The sequence below is a fragment of the Vipera berus genome (genome assembly GCF_964194415.1).
Source record: "Vipera berus genome assembly, chromosome: 3".
Classification (NCBI taxonomy): domain Eukaryota; kingdom Metazoa; phylum Chordata; class Lepidosauria; order Squamata; family Viperidae; genus Vipera; species Vipera berus.
Genome location: NC_138204.1, coordinates 164,876,815 through 164,893,372, shown reverse-complemented (window position 1 = coordinate 164,893,372; position 16,558 = coordinate 164,876,815). Strand labels below are relative to the sequence as shown.

Here is a 16,558-nt window from a genome sequence, read left to right as displayed (position 1 = left end):
CTTTCTTGGTGTTCATGGTATTTTCAGGAATCTTCTCCAATACCAAAGTTCAAAGGCATCACTACGGTTCCTACCCTTCTTAAAAGTCCAGCCTTCATTTCCATTTGGTTTCATAACGAATATTATGGCTTGCGTGATTCTGATTTTTGTAGGCATAGACATATCAAAACATTTGAATATCTTTTCCAAGACCTTCATGGCTACTCTACTAAATGCTAGTCTGAGGCTTATTTGTTCCTTGTTTTTGTTGCTTGTTCCTTTACTGTTGGTGGGTGATCCTAAAAGGCAAAAAGCTTTCTCCCACCTCAGTATCTTCACTGTCAATTCTAAGAGTGGTTGTTGTACATGTTGTTAGTTTGGTCGTCTTCCTATTTAATTTTAGTTCCATTTTTTCCACTGTGCTCTTTGACTTTTAGTACTAGGGCTTGCTGATCCTTTGTATTTTCGGTGATCAGGGTATTGTAATCAATATAGCATAGGTTATTGATGTTTCTTCCTCCAACTTTAAAGCAATGTTCTTCTTTCTTTACAGCTTCCTTAATATACGTATATGCAGCATATGCCCTTCCTTAAGTAACGTTATACAGGGATGTCATGTAGCAGTACCTATTCTTTCACTGTTCTTCCCTTGTCATGAGTAGGAATTAAAACTTTAGCATTTAAACTAGTTTACTAGCCACTGGATTTTTTTTTAGAGGAAAACGCTAGTAATATTGAGGGCATAAATGGCTAGTGAATTCATCTAATAATTATTTCATTATACGGTTTTTTTGTATTGGAAGGCTCAGTTGGTCCTTATTTAATTGTAAGATAATTGTAAGTTAAAAGTTATAATATGATTTGTTCAGTTTTAGCTCAGTGGTATATGAACTAATATCAAGTAATAAACTTTGGTTTATCATAGAAGCTTTCAGATAAGCTAAAATAAACACTTTGGATTGTTTTTAATTGTTGCATCTGAACCAGGCATAATACTTTCTGCAGGGCAAAATGTATTCTGTGTAGGCAAGTGTTTCTATGAGCTCTGTTTTTATCTGTTGAAGCTACCTGGCCTTCTGGGAGAAAGAGTATTTTGTTTTACTTGGCTTTCTAATTGTTAATGAGAAGAATAAGTGCACATTGTTGTATAAAGTAAATAAATTGGTTGAGAAGCAGTACAACTCAGGCCCTTCATAAAATGTGTACTAAAAAGCTGTATTCAGTGTGATACGTGCTGTGTTCTATTTATGTAATAAGATTCTTTTCTCCATCATCCGTACTTGCAGAATGATTAATACATTCTATCCTCAACAGAAAAAAATACAGCATTGTTTGGACTCTGATTTGAGAGCTACTTATCATCTTTAATGTAATTCAGAACATTGAATACAATATCTAACAAAACAAAATCCCTATTTCTTAATGGAACCAGTTTATTTTTTACTGTTATTTTAATATTTGTATTACTGTTTTTAGTTGGGCATATATTTAATCCTTTTTAACTTTTGTATCTCTGTATTTTTTATGCTTGCCCTGTTCACCGCCCTGAGTCCTTCGGGAGAAGGGCGGTATATAAATAAAATTATTATTATTATTATTATTTGTCTGCTCTGAATTTATTTTTGTTTCAGATTAGAAATTATTAAATTAAAGAGGACAAATATTTGAAATAACATTTTTCAAATTATAAAGTGCAGCTATGTAATTACGAGAAAATAAGGATCAGCTGATATATAACAAAAGAATTTCATTATTGAAATACATTAAAGTACACACTATATTTTCTGTATTTACAATAAAATTAAAAGTTCATAAGAAAAAGTTTGCAGACTTTTATATAATACAAACTTTGTCTATTATGCAGTTATGTTACAGCCTTTTGATTATGATCCAAATGAGAAGAGTAAACATAAGTTTATGGTACAGACGATCTTTGCCCCTACAAACATTACAGATATGGAAGCAGTGGTACGTAAATATCTACAATTTCAGTTTTTAGTAAATGGACAGATATGAATTCCTTCTCAGCCTTTCTGAAATCAGCTTCCTTGGACTTCCTTTTGTCTCACATATCTCAAAGGCCGTGACTAGGGGGGCTTTCGCCCAGGTTCGCCTGGTGCGCCAGTTGCGGCCCTATCTGGACCTATCTGGACCGGGATGCCCTGTGTACGGTCACTCATGCGCTCGTGACCTCTCGCCTTGACTACTGTAATGCTCTCTACATGGGGCTTCCCTTGAAGACCACTCGGAGGCTCCAACTGGTACAGAATGCGGCCGCGAGAGTTGTCTTGGGAGTTTCCCGGTACTCCCATGTTACACCTTTGCTCCGCGAGCTGCATTGGTTACCAGTTGTCTTCCGGGTGAGGTTCAAGGTTTTGGTCATGATCTTTAAGTCCTTACATGGCATGGGTCCGGGTTACCTCAGGGACCACCTGCTGCCGGCGTCAACTTCCCTCCGCCCAGTACGTGCCCACAGGGAGGGCCTCCTCAGGGTGCCTCCGGTCAGGGAATGCCGACTGGTGGCCCCCAGGGGGAGGGCCTTCTCTGTGGGCGCTCCGGCATTATGGAACCAACTGCCGGTTGAGCTCCGGATGGCATCAGACCTCCGAACCTTCCGCCGCGGGCTGAAGACCCACTTATTTGAATTAGCTGGTCTGGCCTGATGGGGAATATGGGTTTTTAAATTGGCGTTTTTTAGTACTTCATTATTGTTTTTTAACTGGGCACTGGTTTAATTTCTTTTTAACTTTTGTATCGTTATTTATATATGCCCTGTGAACCGCCCTGAGTCCCTAGGGAGAAGGGCGGTATAGAAATCAAATAAAACTAAACTAAAACTAAACTAAAGCTTTTCCAACTTCTCTGAATCTGTTTAAAACCAGCATCAGTATCTGAGAAAGATTTCTTAGAGACAAAGTAGTGGAACTGACATGGCTTCTGCTTGGGGGGGAATGGTAATCTTTCTCACAGCAGCTTTAGTGTTTTCAGTATATTGTTTGAGGAGCTTCAGCAATTTTGAACCTATTAACATATCTGAATATTTGAGACAGTATCATGAGGAACACTACAAAATGGCTGATCAGTTCTGCTCTATAGAAAAATAAGAATTACAACAATTTAGACTTGTATTTTCTTCCTAATTTTACAGGTTGTAATCTACAATATTACAGCTTTGCAGGATCCCCCTTGCTGAGAATGTGCCGGTCATTTTTTTTTCCTAATAAAAGAATTCATAAGTATATATTGTCCATTGTTTTAGAAATAACTTGTTTGGGCAGTTGAAAAACTTGTGTGGTAGCACATATAATCAAATATATATTTCTGCACATGTTACCTTCCCTCTTCTCAGGATAACATGAACATAAACATCTTTATTGGTTTCATTCAGTGTAGGTTCATTTTACAACTGAATTAGGAGATTGTTACATGCCTGACTAGATTTCAAACCATGGCTTCAGAAATACCTTACCCGTATTCTAATATTTGTAGCTTTTTGGTTCAAATGTAAAAGAAAGCTATGACTATTGAAAACTATAAAAAATATTGATGCTTGATGAAAAATGATTTATATGTCACAAGGATTTAAGTCTATATTTCCTACTTAAAGACCAATTGCCTGTTAAGCCATGCTAGTTCTTGAAAATCAGTATATGAAGCGGAGTTTATACATTATGAAAATTTATTTGATGACATCTAGTAACATAATGTATTTCATTGTTGTCATAGTGGAAGGATGCAAAATCTGAGGAATTAATGGACTCCAAATTGAGATGTGTGTTTGAAATGCCTAATGAAAATGATAAGCTGGTAAGTAAAATATATTCAAAAGTTTTATGTTCTGCCTAGCTCTTTTGCATGTTGTTAAAAATAGAGATTATAATTAGTGCTTTAATAAAACCTCTAAAGCTTTCCAGTCTTCTTTCTAATGTAGAAACACTGTACTTTGTAAACTTTTAAGCAAGCTACTTTTATATTAACATGTGTTGTGAATTTAGTTACATATCCTGTGTAATAAGTGAAAGTTTATAATTTATACATTTCAAAAGCAAATAAGAGAAATGGATATGCAGAAGAAGAAATAACTACTGGAAATGGAAAAAAGAAATTGGTTTTCATTTAGTCTTGAAAGAATGAAGGTTCTTGAAATTTACACTCAGGGTAGTGAAAGGAAGTTTGTGAACTATCAGCAATTCTGAACTACCTTTATAACTATCTGTAATTCTGAACTACCTTTCCTAACTATCTGTAATTCTGAACTATTGTGTCCTATAGCATGATCAGAGCATCTAATTCCTGTAATAAAGAAAAAGATTATGGTGAAACTAATAACATCCATTGTTATATCCTGCTTATTAGCACATTGATCTGCCATTCAGTATCTTCGATGGAAAATGTACATGATGTCTTATCTCAATTGGGTAAATTAGGTCAGGGACATATCAATGAGATGTGATCCTCCCCTATTTAAAAAAACATACATGTGATTTGCCACACTGGTATCTTCATAGCACAGGTTTTCTGGAAGTGAACTGTGTATCAATCAAAAGAAAACTTGATTTCAGAAAAAGGATTTGCTGATGTTCATGAGGTTGGAAAAGGCTACGGAATCATTGTCATACCTCCCATCAGTTCACAGGCAGATAATTCCCTTTTATTGATTTTACTTTGTGTGAGCTGATCAGAATCATTCAGTCGGGTGGCATACAAGTTTAAACACTAATATCCTACTCTACTACTACTACTAATAATAATAATGCTTGTTATTGTTAACAATTTTTGGAGTAGTAGGATTATGCTCAAGGTATTTGGGGACTGCATGCCACAATAGTGGCCTCAGACTGTATACTTCTGTTTTAAAATATTCAGGAAATGTTAGACACATTGTTTACCCTAAATGGAAATTTACATTTTAATTTTTTTAACATTATTTTTACTAGTTTGTTCTATTTATAAGCAGTTTCTTTATTATTAAGCTTCATTCTATAAGGAAAGTGACAAAATAGGCATGCTCATACTTGTGAAGCAGTTCTCTCAGTTTAGTGTCAAAATATTGCTTTATAGAAAGTGGGCGAGAAGACATAATTGAGATTTAAATTTGAAATAAGGAGAAATTTCTGTATCTTGAAAAATATTAAACAGTAGAAGAGCCAGTCTCCTGGAGTGCTCCATCGCTGGAGGTTTTCAAGCAAAGATTGGATGGCCATTGGCCTGGGAAAGTCTAGGATGATATGGGCGGGAGATGGATTAGAAGAGCTCTAAAGTTCCTTTACATTTAGCTAATGCTAAAGAGCTGAAGAATAAGTGACTTGAATAGCTAATTTACTCTAGTTACAAATACAAGTAGACCTGAACTTCTGACTGGCCGCTTAGCAATGGGTTCGCTTAACGACTGCAGCATTTGCTTAATGCCTCAAAAAAGAAGGTAAATTTACAAAGATTTACAACCATCACAACATACAACCATAATGGAGAAGCTCCATTACAGTTGTATGTTGAGGACTACCTGTAACAAGAAAATGGGAGTAATGTAAACTTCAATTTTTTCCCCTGATGGGACTTCTCTGTATATTATACCTTACTGATTAAGGCATACCGCCATTCAGATAGCCCTCAGCGTATGGTTATTCATTGAACAAATGCTCAAAGTTATGATGGTGCTGAAAAAGGTGACTTATATCTTGCACTTACAACCATTGCAGCATCTCTTGGTCTCGTGATCACAATTGGCAACTGGCATGTATTTAGGATAGTTGAAGCATTCTGGAGTCACGGGTTTGACATTTGGACCTTACCAGGGAGCTTCGGACAAGCCAAGACAATGGAGAAAGTACGATTTGCTTAACCATTATGGTGATTTGCTTAACCACTATGGCAAAGAGTTCAGAAAATTGGGCATGACTCAATTAACAACCGTATTGCTTAGCAAAGGAACGTCTGGTCCCAATTGTGATCATAAGTCAAGGACTACTGTCATAGAAATAAAGGCCACTTTCAGATTCCTCCTAGTATGCAGTTCAGTGTTTTCCAATATGTTTACATTTTTATCTCAAGTAAAGTTCCGTACGGAATACAAGAAGAAAATATTTCCAAGTAAAATTTAATAATATATTTTATAATGGTTTCTTGAAAGTTGAAATTTTTTAAGAATATGCCAGCATGTCAAGTAAAACATGCTATACATGGTGTAATGCTTAGATAACAGCCACTTGTTCAATGACCATTCAACTATAAGAGTGTTGAATGAGCGGTACTTATACTGGTCTTCAAGGAGTCCTTGCATGTCCTGCCTTCCTTGACACTAGCCACTCCCAATCTGGTTGTCATTGTGCTGGGCTGCTGCAGCTGCTTGCGCACCCTCCTGCCCCCAGCAGGACCCACCTCATGCCCAATTTCATTTGTACTGATTTGCAGCAGCCACTTACCTGCCTTCCAGGCTGTTTGCAAGCTGTCTGGGCCTCATGACTTTCAGCCAGTGTCCCCGTTTATTTCGCTTCTGGAAGTCAGCAGGAAGTCACAAGTTAATGACCCACGATCCTCATTTAATGATGGTAGTAGAGACTGCCACAGTCACCCACACTAAGTGATGCAAATACATGATGTTGGGTTTTATAACTGCATTGTTTAATGATGGAAATTTTGGGTCCAATTACTGTTGTTAACCCAGGACTACCTGTATTTTATTTTGATTATAGTTATGTGAAGATTAACATTCACATAATATATATGCTAGCCTTTGTGAAAAAAGTCTCAATATTTGGTGGAATGCATGTTAATAGCTATGGAATAATGTCTCACTCCTGAAGTGTAATTAGACTTAGTGTATTTTTGACAAGGAACAATGACAATTTTGATATAGTTCATAGATTTCATTTTGGTGTAAAGCAAAATATTCAGGCAGAAAGGTTTCAGTCCAGTTTTCATAGCTGTGATATTTACCATACCAGATAAATTAGTTTATGTGTATGTTGAATGTTCATTCAGTCTGATAAGTAACACATCAGACTATGCGATGCCACATTCAGAGAAAAAGCTGTTCAAGCAAAAAAAGAGGCTTTTTAAAAATAAAAATCAACCCAAATTAGGGTGCTTATGTTTACAATCATAAAAATTAATCCTTGTGCAAGATTCTTAGAGCTGCAAATAGCCAGAAAGGAGTTTGCTATCTTTGCTATTTAAGTTTGTGGCAGCCTACTTTTAAGTTATTTGTACATAACATTTGTACAAACAACTGTTTCTTGCTCCAAAATTATAAAAAATGACCTGGATTGAATTTCTAGTTCTGTCTATACCAGTAGTATGCATTATGACTAAATTATCTTCTAGGGTTTAATCCTGCAAAAATGCATTTAAGATTTTAGTTTTAGTCTATAAAGCTCAAGTGTCTAAAGACAACTTTTATTTTTGTTTGTTCCAGTGCTTTATAAGCTATTGCTTAACTGCTTGTATGTAACATTTATGTTTTTCTAAGTAGCAGAATGGGGTTCCAGGCCCTAACCCTTTAGCCGTTGCTTTAGTCATTCCTTTAAGTCTTGCAGTGAGAGATCTCCTGAGTGCTGAGGGTATGTCTTACCTGCCATCTCAGGTTTTATCTTCATCAAGATCTGTGTACATAACTCCAGCCAACAGAAACTTTCTTCAGGAGCCTGCAAATAATAGACAGAAGATTGACATGATGGAACCAGGCAGTGAGGTCAAACACAAGATGGATCAGGTTTGTTTGAGGGAGCTGAAAGCTTCAAGATTTTTCCAGTTCTAAAGTGGTTCATTGCATCTAGCTAAGAAAAATATCAAAAGAGGCTCAAAGTGAAGGATGTTCAGTTCAGTCAAAATGAAAACCGTGCTACATGATTAAGCTTATTTTCTGTTGTGTACATTTTTGTTCAAAATTTGCATCATTTTTATTCCTGTGAAATTTGGACTGCTGCAAATTTCTAGGATTGAGATGCATAGGAAGGCGAGAAAATGAAATACATCACTTGGAAGAGGCAAAATTGATAATTAAGAATTAGGATAGAACCAGTGGGGATCCTTTCTACAAGCCGTCTTCAGCAACTGGAATCAAGCCAAATGGTGTTGGACTAGTTTGGAGGATACTTATCTGGTAAATAAACAGTGATAGGAACAAGGTTTATACAAGTTCATACAACCCCTTTGCTCTTTGTTTTGTGGTGAAATTAAATAAACTCAGAATTCTTCAGTTAACACTTTTGAGTAAGTAGGAAGTAGGTCACAGTTGCTTTGGAGATGGCAGGATTTAAAATGATCATTGTTTATTTCAAATCCATTAATTCAGAGGTTCCCTCTTAGTTCATGGTGCCCTTTGTGTCTCAGTAATTTTTTCACTCCTAGGCTAGCAGTTTGTGCAATGTCTGACAGATGTGTCAAGTATTGTAGGGTTTCCTTCAGAAATCTAAAATACCTTGCGGTGTTCCTATGAGTTCACTATGATGCCCCATTTGGGAACTGTGATATTAAGCATTATTTCTTGCTGAAACAAGAACTTGTAGTTAATAGAAGATTTTTCAATTTGTTCTGTCATTTAGCATGAAGGAGCAGAATACAACAAAAGATTATTAAGTAAAGTATGATCATTTGAATCTGGTAGTCACCTTGGTTCATGTGTAAAACCAAGCCATGGCGTGTTAATGAGAACAGATACTTTTATTCATTTACAAACTATGTATTTTACTAAGCATAGTTAGGTAGATTTGCTGCTGTTACTTAAAAAACAGGCATGTCAAGAATATTGATTAAATCAAAGGAATATTGCATGTTTTATCTATATATCTATATCTATCTATATCTATAGATAGATAGATAGATAGATAGATAGATAGATAGATAGATAGATAGATAGATAAGCTTAATTTTGTGATCCTGAAATTTCATGATTGGATTTTCTCCTCCCCACTGCAGCATGTCTGTGTCTGCTCATAAGGCTTAGGGACTACCACAATAGGGGTGGAACAGTGGGGAAGAGAAATAACTCCGTCCACGTTCCTTCAGTAGGAATTGGTAACTACTGTTAGAAAAATGCAAACATTGTTTATATTGCATCTATTGCGACAAAAATCTGCTTAAAATAATTTCTTGATTGGTGTTGCAGATTGGCCTCTTTGTATGTATATGGCACTTTCTGTGTACGTTTAACCATGCCACTGATGCTTTGATTTAAATGATATGTAATTTATAAATATCCCTCTTCTGTCTCTTTTCCAGTTTCCAGAGCTACGTTCGTCCAAATGTCAATGTTGACTATGACTAGCTTTAAATTTTAGTTGGTGAAGTGTAGTTAGAAAATAATAGAAAGAGTGTGGAAGCTTTGAAACATTCATGGTCTCCTAATCTCTTCAGGAATGGTGTCTCAACTGAGAAGTTTCTATCCATTTTATCCTTGGAAATGAATATGTTAATTCTTTAGAGACTTATCTTAGAATGAGTTGCAGCGTAAATCTATAAGTCTATCGTGCCAGTTTATTTTTTATTAGTCACTTAAAAAATACTTCTTTCAAAACTAAATTCTGCTTCTTGAACCCCTTTCATATTTATTGCCTTGGAAATTATCTGCGTTTTTTTAAAGTAATAAGTGTCATTAATATTGAAAAACATCTGTTTTTTTAATGTTTCAGAATGAAATAGAAACAAGTAAATCTGCTCCAATACTGAACACAACAAAACAAGATGGTCCAGTGCCAAAATCACATAGTATTTCACTTAATGACACTGAAACAAGGAAGCTAGTGGAAGAATGCAAAAGACTTCAGGCAGATGTTGTGAAACTATCAGAGGAAAATAGACATCTGAGAGTAAGTTTGCAGATATATAATTTCAACAGTAAAATTGGACTTTACAGATTTATTCATGAAATATAGTTTTAAAAATTGCTTATACTGAGCTGTTTATAATAGTTTTTCTACACTGGAAGGATAGAATACTAATCCAGTAAATAATGATGGTAAAATACCTGTTTTAAGAATTAAGGTAGCTAGATTTACTAAAATGATAAATTAATCAGATACACATGCCTAATATTTAAAGATATTAGGCTGTGCTTTCATTAATCAAGACAGATAAAAATGTGTTTTAAATGTGAATCGGGTTATTTTAGTAGTTTAGTAGTCTCTGACTTACAAATGAATTTAGGCTTCACTTCTTGAACTTTCTATAAAACAGGGTTGGTGTTCTTAAATGTATAGAAGTTTCTCTGTGCCACCATTTGTAATCCTAAAGCTGAAATAAGTAGCAATGTTTCCAGCAAATCACTGTTCTCAATTATTTTAAATGTTTAATCATATTATCATAGTAATCATATAGATGGGAAAATTACTTAGGTCCTATTTTCTATTTAGGATTAATATTTTATGCCCCCTTTATGTTAAGTGTCCCTCTTTAAAGGCAGAATGCATGAATAAATAAAGTCTATGATAGCATTGAAATACTTCTGTGAAATGCATCCTGGTTATATTCAGGCCGGAGGTGGTCTTGTGATTTTCCCCTCTGTTGATTAATTTCCTCCCATGTATTTTCAGGATGAAGGCTTGAGGCTGAGAAAGGTGGCACACTCAGATAAACCTGGACCATCAGGCTTGGCCCTCCGAGATAATGGCTCCAACACTCTTCCTTCACTCCTTGTTGTAATTGCAGCCATTTTCATTGGATTCTTTTTAGGGAAATTCATCTTGTAGAAAGGGAGAGAGAAGAGAGAGAGAGAGAAGCATGCAGAATGCTGCTTCCTTTTTTTTCTTGGCCAGAAAAAAAAACACCTACCATTTCATTGGTAGTATGGCCAAAGTGACCATTTTTGTGTACAGCATCATACAGGCTTTGCCTCTAATGATCTTGCACGGTTAGACAACACGATAAAAAGACAAACTGTTCGGCTGCTGGACAAATTGTATATTAATTCATTAATAGCAGGTGTCAGTTGCACATTCAGTCCTTTATGAAAACTCATAAATAAAGAATTGTTCTTTCTTTTTGTGGTTTTAATAAGAGTTAAAATTGTTCAAAGTCTTGTAAATGTTATTTTAATAATCCTTTTCAAATTTTATCTGTTATTGCCTCTTGGAAAGAATGATTATTAGAATGCTAATTCGCTTGTTCAGGAAAATGGTGAGGCATTCTGTGGGGAAATGTTCCTCTTAGTGTATACATTTTTCCCCCCTTCACCTTACTTTGCTGATATCATGGCAGAATTTCTTACCCTTGTGAGGTGGTTGTGGAAGAAAAAAAATAATCATCTTGACAGCCCTGTCCCATGGTATTTAACAAACAAAATAATAAAACTGTTAACAGACTTTCTGATGGGTAGCTTGTTTCTGTGAATTGTTCTTTTAGAAAGATTTTACAACATGTGCTATACACAGCCTTCTTGTCACAGATTTATATTGTTCACTAGTTGTGGCTTAGACTGGTGCCAATGAAGCTTCAGAAGAAATGTAGCAGTTTCCATATTGTGCAGCAGCAGCTGTAAAATTACCTGGCTTTTTAGGAAAAGATCAGAATTTGATTTGTTTTGGGACATGGGACACATAACTTTTAAATTTACTTTTTAGAAATAGTATTTTGGGTTTTCAGATACTTCTGTTGTATCACTGATGTTCCTTTAAATTTATGGAATCAATTATATCTTGATTTTACATCCAGATTTATTAGGCCAAGTGTCCACAGAAGAACATTCCCTATAATGTTTCCAAATAACCCAAAGCTAATACTGATTGAGAAAATGCCAATCATTTAATTTTGTGAAGAAATTAAGCTTTGTTCAGCAAATAACTTTGCCCAGCTGCCTTTTAGCTATGCATATCTTAATCCTATAAAATTCATTTTATTTGGTCTGAACATTTTTTTCTGCACTTAATCTTGTGATTTGTTTAATTTCTGATCTCCACGTCATTAAACAGATGATTTTGAAAGCACAATACAGCTGTTCAACATAATCCATCATAAGAAAGTATTTGAAATTGATATTTTGGAAGGCTTGTAAGCAGAATTTTGTATGTCCTTGCATATGATGAAGCAGTGCTATGTAGATTTTACGTAGCTGAGAACTGTTCTAGGAAAAATATAAATCATCTTGGTTGCCTTTGATTTTTAATGGTTTTTTTAATGGAAGAGCTACTTATGTCACGTACCATCACAATTCGCTGTGATAAACTTTTATAAACATCTTGCAATTTACAAAGAAGATGATGAACAAATTACTTGCCTGATGTTTCACTTAAAAGCATGCAAATACAGTTACTCTTCATGTTTTCTGGTATCTGCATTCTGACTGTGGTGACTTGGAAGAAGCGTGCTCATATCCAGTTCTCACTTAATTGGTTCTAAAATCAGTAGTACTGTTCATACTCTATTGTATAACTGGTACATCAGGAGAGAACATTTATTCCTTGAAGGAAGTTGATCACTGGAAGAGATTACAAGGAAGATTTATGTACAGGCTATAAGTTCTAGATACATTTTGATATTTCTGTGAAAGAAAGCTTCAAAGATATATATGTTCGCTGTTAAAGTAAACTAAAGCTACAAGGGTTTGCACTGGCTAAATACTTTAGAATTTATTGCAGATAGCCAGAACTGTGGTGAAACATAGTATGGGGAAGTACTCTAACCTTTGCAGATCTCTTGCTAATAAAATAAAGACAATAACAAAAGCATTCCACAGTCTATAATCTGATGATCATAAATTAGAATTAAGGTCCTAGCTGGGCCACTTAGTAAGGCAAGGCTTTCAAAGACAAATATTATGGAATGGTTCAATAATTATTGTAAGTAAAGTGAGAAAATCCTGTTTGTGGATGCGCTTCTAGTTTTTAATAATCTTTTCATAATTGTATATAAAATGTAATGCTGAGCTATTTCACTCTCAGAAGTGATTCTGAGTGATACCAACTGTATTTAGTGAATTTATGTAATACGGATTAAATTGTCTGTTCCTGAAATGGTTAGAACTTTGCCTGTTTGCTTGTGTACACCAATGTGAGGAACATATTTGTTCCTGTTAGTAAGTGCTTCCATCAGAAAGTGCAGTGTGTTCACTGTAGTAGATCTTACATATAGTGAATTATTGGCTCCTGTAGCTTGCATGATGCAAGCTTTATATTTAAGTTGGCAACTTTGCTTATGGTAAGAAATTATAACAGAAAGTAAAATTATTTAAAAGCCCTGAAATATTTTTTTGTCTGCTTTTTGTATAAAGTGAGAAAGAAGCTCTGCCCAAAATCTGTTTAATCGATTTCAAAGAAAATAATTATGTTTAAGTAAAATTAAAATGGGTTTTCCAGTGAATTTCTCATTGCCAAAAGTCTTTTGTACGTTCAGGTGGTATTAAGGATATTGGGAAAGTAACACCACATGTTATAAGCTGAGTGGAAATTCACAAAAGTTGCAAAGGATTTATGGTACCCATTGGTTTTTGTAGTACAAAATATTTCCGTTGTGTTTATAAAATTTATAAAAGTTTATAAAATAAATTGAAACCTGGTATTCATAACAGGTGATGGGAAGCTGGCAATTACATGCACACAAATTGTTTTGGATTACAATTCCTGAACATCTAAAACAGGGCTTTTCAACCTTTTCACCCATTGTACCACTTTTAGGATACGTTAACATCCGAGTACCACCAGTCACCTAGCAAAGTGTCAAAAACTTGACCAAAAAAAGGGGGGAAAAAAGTGATGAAGTACAGGTGGTCTTCAACTTACAGCAGTTTGCTTAGTGACTGTTTGAAGTTACAATGGCACTGAAAAAAGTGCCCCAGAAGCCACAGCCGAGCAAGATGCCTGCCTGCCCACCCAGCAGCGCTCTTCCTTCTGTCCGAGGTTTTCATTGTTGTGAGGATTTCTGTGGAGGATTGGCAGCAGGGTGGTGGTGGTGGGTTGGTTTTTATTCCCCCCGTCTGCTGGGTGGTTGCAGTAGGTTTTGGTCACTTCACATGACCCTGGGACACTGACCATCATAAATATGAATCAGTTGCCAAGCATCTGAATGTAAATCACAAGACCCTGGAGATGCTGCAACATTCCAGGTGATCGGTGCTTCTTCTGGGCTCAGCAGAAGTGCCAGGATAAGCACCGAGCTCCAGCTGCAGCCTGGCGCTGATCCTGGCGCTTCTGCTCAGCCCTGACAGCCCTGCAGCTCCAGCCATCTCTTGCTCAGGCTTGTGCGGTCCTGCCACCGGTTCAGCTCATTCCCCTCCCCTGCTACCACTTTTCTAGGATGATCACGTACCACCTGCCAGGTGCCAATGTACCACAGGTGGTACCCGTACCACTGGTTGAAAAGCCGTGATCTAAAAGACCTATACTAAGAGGGATTATAGGAGAAACAATGCAGAAAACATGCAGCATGCCCCATTAGTTCTTAGTAACAATCATAAAACTTTAACGTACCCTGTTATGCAATCAAGTGTATAAAATAAGCCATTGGAGTTGAATATCATCATGTTCAGTAAGTATTGGCATGTTGGGATGTGTTGATATTTGTGCTCAGATAAGTATATTTTGTGAATCAGTGCAATTGCATAAGAATAGGCATATTATCTGAGAAAAGACATGGGTAAATTTGAGAGGCTGTTTGATTTTGTTCTTGACTCTTAGCACCTGCGTTATCTAATGTATGAATTTATAAATTAAAACCTTTTCCCTGATGATTATCTAATGCTATCTTATTACACATAATTTTGCTGTGTTGTCTGCAAAAAGTTTTAAGCAAATACAAGTCTATTGCCCTTGTAATAAAGTAACAATATTTGTAAGACCCAAAGTTATTATTAACAGGCTATTTTCTAGTAGTATGATCAGTTCTCAGGCAAGAAATAGTAATGATTCCTCATTCAGCATATCTCATAGAGGTATTTTGTATTAGCAAACTTTTGTTTATGCATAATGTCTGATTTCAGAAATCTGAAGAAGCTGGACAACTATATTTTCACTAAGTACTTAAATTTAAGGTCAGATCATAGTGAACCTCCTGTCTGCTGTTAATAATTTATGTTTGATGCAATACTGAGGTATCATCATTTCATGCATGCTCATTCAAATAAGCATTTAATGTAAACATAAAAAATAAGTCATACTGGATTTGATTAATCTAGTTGCTTAAACATAACGTTTCTCTGAAAAGTTAAATATATTTTGTCATTTGTCTTATCTACACTTTTTCAGTTGTAATATTGTGCCATTTCCCAAATGTCAGCATATAAACCTTGGCATTCAGTGTTTAGATAATTTAGAAAGAATGTTCTGAGATTTGAGCTGCTGCCTCAGTGATCTTGAGTATTTGATTGTTGTTTTTATGGTAGCTGTTTCCCTAACTAAAAAGGATGCTGGTGGGAAATGTTCTTGAGGGCGCTCCCCCATTTATTAGTCATTCTGAAAGTGGTTTACATGGAAGCTACCAAAATAGAAATTACATAGGTAATATCTGAGATTAGCTAAAGTTATATCTTTGTGAAGATTCTGTTTTGCTTATTTTTCTATTATTGTGACAGCTTTGTTAAACATAAAATACTTGAATTGATAAAATCATAGTTTGCGGAATTAGATTTATTCTGTTAGTTTGGGTCTGGAGCTACTTGTATAAGAGAAGACATCTGTCTCAAGCTTGCCTTTATTCAGAGAAACTGCAAGTTACTAACAAAAGAAGAAATAGATCAAATGAGGATTACTGGATGATGAGTGACAAATGGATTGACACATGTGGTTTGAGCTTCCAGTGCTATTCTTCTCATCTACTTTGAGACCTATAAATTATTGGGGAAAGAAACAAAACAAAAAACATTTATTTTATTATAATATACAGAATTGTACATTATATGTTCCAACATCTTCAGTGTTTGTAAATCTTTCCAAATCTTACATTGCCTTTTTCTAAATATAGAAAAAAAAATTCTGTGTCGCAACTCTAGTTTGCTGCTATTTTCATTTTAACTATTTTTACAGAGATTTCTGTACGGTTGCAATCAAAGCTCTTCCTGTTTTTTATGTGTATCACATAAAAAACCCAGATGTAATGGATAAAAACGTTTACATTAGAAAAACAGCGTCAGTCACACCATTATGGCCACCATCCTGATTCTTGACCATAGCCTATGGACACGTCTCTTTTAAGCATAGTTCAGCAACATTTTTTTAGATATACACCAGGGAGTTGCATGAACAGAATAGGCAAAATACGTGTCTTAAGGACTGTGTCGGGCCTAGAACATAATTCTAACAATCTCTATTTTCTGATGAAACCTAATTTGTGCACAATCTTTTTTTAATGCAGCATTATAGTCCTAAAATAGATTAGGTGAATTGTACAATAAATTGAATAATTTGCTTTCAACATGTTTTTGAAAACCAGATGCCCAAATGAAATTTAGACCAGAGCTAGGTTTTTGTTTTAATGGCTTTGAGATGTTGGTGTTTTATCTAATAGTTGGCTAGATCAGAGGATTTTTTCCCCTTTTATCACATTTTATTGCATTTTTATTTATTCCACTTTATTCTACCTTTACCACAGTGTTTGGCTGTCTGCCCCTGACTTGTAAATAAATGACTAGTATTGATAGATAAATATAATTACTACT

General features: G+C 35.3%; 1 protein-coding gene across 3 annotated transcripts in view; it reads left to right on the top strand.

Moving 5' to 3' along the window:
• Positions 1 to 11,276, top strand: part of VAPA (VAMP associated protein A) — a 34,849-nt gene extending 23,573 nt beyond the window's left edge. For 2 of the 3 annotated variants that reach the window (XM_081325276.1, XM_081325275.1), the window contains 5 exons: positions 1,844 to 1,947; positions 3,706 to 3,786; positions 7,562 to 7,690; positions 9,609 to 9,785; positions 10,509 to 11,276. In XM_081325276.1, coding sequence (XP_081181402.1) covers positions 1,844 to 1,947; positions 3,706 to 3,786; positions 7,562 to 7,690; positions 9,609 to 9,785; positions 10,509 to 10,664 — 647 coding nt within the window. In that variant the 3' untranslated portion in view covers positions 10,665 to 11,276. The remainder of the gene's footprint in view (positions 1 to 1,843; positions 1,948 to 3,705; positions 3,787 to 7,561; positions 7,691 to 9,608; positions 9,786 to 10,508) is intronic. The other variant, XM_081325277.1, reaches the window with a different exon arrangement.
• The last annotated feature ends 5,282 nt before the right edge of the window (positions 11,277 to 16,558 follow it).